The sequence below is a fragment of the Metopolophium dirhodum genome, chromosome 7, assembly GCF_019925205.1.
Source record: "Metopolophium dirhodum isolate CAU chromosome 7, ASM1992520v1, whole genome shotgun sequence".
In the NCBI taxonomy this organism is placed as follows: Eukaryota; Metazoa; Arthropoda; class Insecta; order Hemiptera; family Aphididae; genus Metopolophium; species Metopolophium dirhodum.
The window spans coordinates 20,337,309-20,341,379 of NC_083566.1; the positions used below are offsets into that span (position 1 = coordinate 20,337,309).

The 4,071-nt window shown below is 29.0% G+C and overlaps 1 protein-coding gene across 1 annotated transcript; it reads right to left on the minus strand.

Annotated features, from left to right (window-relative positions):
• Positions 1–1,438: 1,438 nt before the first annotated feature.
• On the minus strand, positions 1,439–3,074 carry LOC132949112 (zinc finger MYM-type protein 1-like). The gene is made up of 5 exons (XM_061019894.1): positions 2,908–3,074; positions 2,643–2,761; positions 2,458–2,579; positions 2,034–2,393; positions 1,439–1,956 (listed from the first exon to the last, which is right to left on the minus strand). Exons 4-5 carry the CDS (start codon positions 2,389–2,391, stop codon positions 1,439–1,441), a joined length of 876 nt encoding a protein of 291 aa, XP_060875877.1. The 5' UTR covers positions 2,392–2,393; positions 2,458–2,579; positions 2,643–2,761; positions 2,908–3,074.
• Positions 3,075–4,071: the final 997 nt, after the last annotated feature.

Below are 4,071 nucleotides of genomic sequence, written 5' to 3' on the forward strand. Positions count from 1 at the left end.
GGTCGGTATTGGCCACTTGGTGGACCTCAAGTTACACTTTATGTGCCAGCTCCTTTTTTAAGACCATCACATTATGTCAATACACTAGTGATATTAGAACTTGAAGGTACATCTCAAGATTTGTCCGTGAAATTTGTGGATAAACCTATTCTTGATGGCAGTGGCGTATTTAGGAATTTGTCATGGGGAGGGTCCAGACAATTTTCATAATACAGATCCGTGGGGGGCTTCGCCCCCCACACCGCCCCAATTACCTACTCTTTATTTAATAAATTTACCATATTTTATATTATTATATAGAAATTCAATTTATTACAATGAATTAACATATATCCATTTTGATGTTTGTTATTTATTTTTAAGCATATCAAATAACATTTATAATACAAAATCCAATTTTCTAGGACTTAATGACATTTCATTAATTATTTCATCAACATCTAGATGTATGTCCCGATGAATAGACATCATAGCTAGTCCATTTAGCCTCGTCTAAATAATATTATAATAATACAATTAAAAATACAGTATAAATTAGTTATATTGTTGTATAGTAGATATTAAATATTTTCCAAAATAATTAAAAGATTACTTTGTTCATTGTGGATCTTAGATATGTTTTCAACCTTTTCAAGGTTGAAAAAGATCTTTCAGGTGTTGCTGTTGACACCGGTAATGTGCAAAACAATTAAAAAATGTATATTTGGAAAGTCAATCTTTAGGCAGCTCAAAAGTGCTTCTAACCCACTTTTAATGTTTACATCTTGACTAGTTATTTTTAATTTCCATATTTTAATTTCGACATAAGCATTATCATGTTCAACTGGTGGTAAATAAAACTCAACCAAATTCTCAAATTATATTTTTTCTGCATCTGTAAATGTTAAACTAAATAAACATTCAAACCCTATAAAAATATACAAAACATAATATTTAATACCAATTTTTATATTAATCTAGATAAATCAATATACCTATTACCTTCAAAAACGGATTTATGATTTAAAAATCTAGTTGTAAGTTGGTTGATAAAATTGTCAATAAATGGCATAAACACTGTCACTCTATAATAATCTTCTACAGAGGATACTTGAGGATTCGCTCTATTTGTTTGTTTGTTTGTTGTGCGTTTTTTGGTTATTTCTGTGCCAATAACATTTGCCAAATTCTATTGAAATATTAAAAGTTAAATACATATTAACATTATTAACATACACATACTTTTAGTTTCTCATATAAAATATGAAATTCTTTTTCTGCATCCTGTCTCATTTCTTTTAAAGTATTAACTAATAATTCAATAGTACTTAAAGTAGTTTTTAAATCTATCCGTTCTTTCTGTAGTTGTTTACACACAGGCAATCCAAAGGCAAAAAATATCTAAAATATTTAAATATATATTTATACTATATATTAATATATTTATGTAAATGTCCAATTAAAAATGTACCTTTGTAACATATAAAGAAACCAGAAACTCAGAATCCAATACACTTTTTAATAAAACATTAGCATCAATAGAAGATGGCACACCCCACGTAGAATAAATTGTTTCCAGTGTTTTTACTACAAATGGTAATAACTCAACAAAGTCATTTAATGACTCATATTTTTGAACCCATCTTGTTGCGCATTGTCTTTTAAGGGTCCTAGCATTTGAATTAGGTATGGAGTCGCTTTTTTCAATTTCATTGATCAATGCATTTTTCTTTTTAGGTGTGTTAAAAAACACATACAGTCGCTCAACTATTCCTAAGCAATTTCTAACAGATTGTATGTTACTTGATGTACATATGGCTAAATTAAATGAATGTGCTGCACAATGCACGTAAAGTGCTTTTGGATGTGCAGCTCTAATCACAGCTTGGACCCCATTAAATTTCCCTGCCATATTACTGGCTCCATCATAGCCTTGGCCATACAAGTAGTCACACTCAATACCACAGCTATTTAAACCTTTAAAACAAAAATTAAAGTATATTATCTGTAAATTATTATCCACCTACCATTTATATAATTCAATTTATATTCACCATTCAATATAGACAAAGCTAAATTTGATCCAGTCAAACTATTGATTTCAAAAAATTGAAGAAAATCTTCGTGCAAAATATCATTATCATCCACATAACGTGCACTTAAAGATAGTTGTTCATTAGTGGCTACATCTGTAGTTTCGTCGGCCAATATAGAGAAACATTTAGATGAATTTACTCTATCAACTATCTTTTTAAGTATAATTTTATTACAAGCCTCAATTATTTGATTTTGGATTATAGGACTGGTATATTTATTTCTTTTACCACCATCTTCTAACATGTTTCTTACATGTTCATCTCCTTTCGCTCTATACTTTAAAATAGCACGAAATTTACCCTCCCTAGAGTTCATATCTGTTGAGTAAATATAAATCATGTAAATAGTATTTTGAAAATTAGTTAATATATTTTAAATTACCATCAATCACTATTTTCCCAAAGTCTCGATGGCCTCGTAGAGGAATTTCTTCCTTTCCACACAACAAAACGCATTCAATAATAGGAACTAATCTTTTCCTATTTTGTTGTACTTGAGCCAATCTAAAAAATAATATAAAAACTTATGTTTATTCCAATTCATATATTTTATTTTAGTTAACTCACCGATTTGTATCTATGCATTCAATTATTGATGGCTGTGTGTGATCTATAATATTTAAAAAATGCTGGGACTTTAAAACAGATGATGCATGGTAGGAAGTCTTTGCATGATCTTGAAATGCCTGTATAATATTATAAATTAGATGTATATATAAATAATTTAATAATATAATCACTAAGAAATGTGAGTGCACTATGCAATACTGTAAGCTATACTAGCATATTAAATGCAATCACAATTGAATAAAATATTAAAAGTTATTATTACTTTGAGGGCATTTTTATAATTGCAAAATGGTGTTAGTACAAGTTGCCCCAATAATTGGTTTCCAACTCCTCCATGCTTGGAAAACACTACACAGTGCCGACAGTAAGCCCCTTCATCTTTTTTTGAATAAACCAACCATGAATATTTTTCTAACCATGAATATTGGAATTTTAATTTTTTTTCATACATTTATTTTGTATAGGAAAATCAAAATTTTTTGCCGGAATCCAGACATTTTTTAAAACCTAAAAATGATAAACATAATATTATATTTGCCTACCCACAATATTAATTTAATAAGTAAGTCAAATGAAATCTATTTAAAGCATAAACAATTTGTAGTTTAATAATAGGTTAGGTAAACTGATAACAGGCGAAGATAATATACTCTTATGGATTTTTAACTGGCGAGTCTTAGACGACAAGACGACGTGTCAACCTTGCATAACAATTTATGATAACATTTTTTTTCCCGATTACGTAAAAAAATAACATTTTTGTTACAACTTATAATTGCACAGAATATAAAAATATTATATTAAATATATTAAACTTTAGATACGTATTTATGGAGCCAATGGGGGGGGACCCCATGGACCCCCCCCGTAAATACGCCACTGCTTGATGGATCTATAATGACATAGATAAAATGTATGTTATAAGATTAATTAAGAAAAATATATTAAAATTATTAAATGTTTGATTTATTTTATTTTTATCATATAATAATTATCGTGATTTTAAACTCTGTGTGTCATTCTATAAAACCATCCATTGACAAGCAATAATTCACAGTTCATAACATCAACTAGATAGGGCCCAGCTAGGATACCTAAATAATTCAGAAAATTAAAACATATTGTGTATAGCAATGCAATCTAGGTATCTTGCGACGGAAGTGAGTGGATGACACAGTATGGTCTTTGCGTTAGAAGTTTCAAATTGAGTACCTAGGTATTTTGTTGTTTTTTAAATTTTTATTTACATAATTTTTTCTAGTGATTCCATCACCACATATCAGATGACGATACGTCATCCAGTAAAAAGATTGTCGGTTACAATAAATATATAATTCAAGTTTAAAAAGTACTCCGAACTGAAACTTGAAAGTATCTATTTTATGAAAATAACCCGAACGCACTCAAATGGGCGAGTTCGTGGTAT

Coding starts and splice junctions, on each gene's coding strand:
- LOC132949112 (XM_061019894.1), bottom strand. CDS start 2,391: ATGAACTCTAGGGAGGGTAAATTTCGTGCTATTTTAAAGTATAGAGCG. Junction 1,957..2,033: donor AGCTTTGTCTATATTGAATG/GTGAATATAAAT, acceptor TTTGTTTTAAAG/GTTTAAATAGCTGTGGTATT.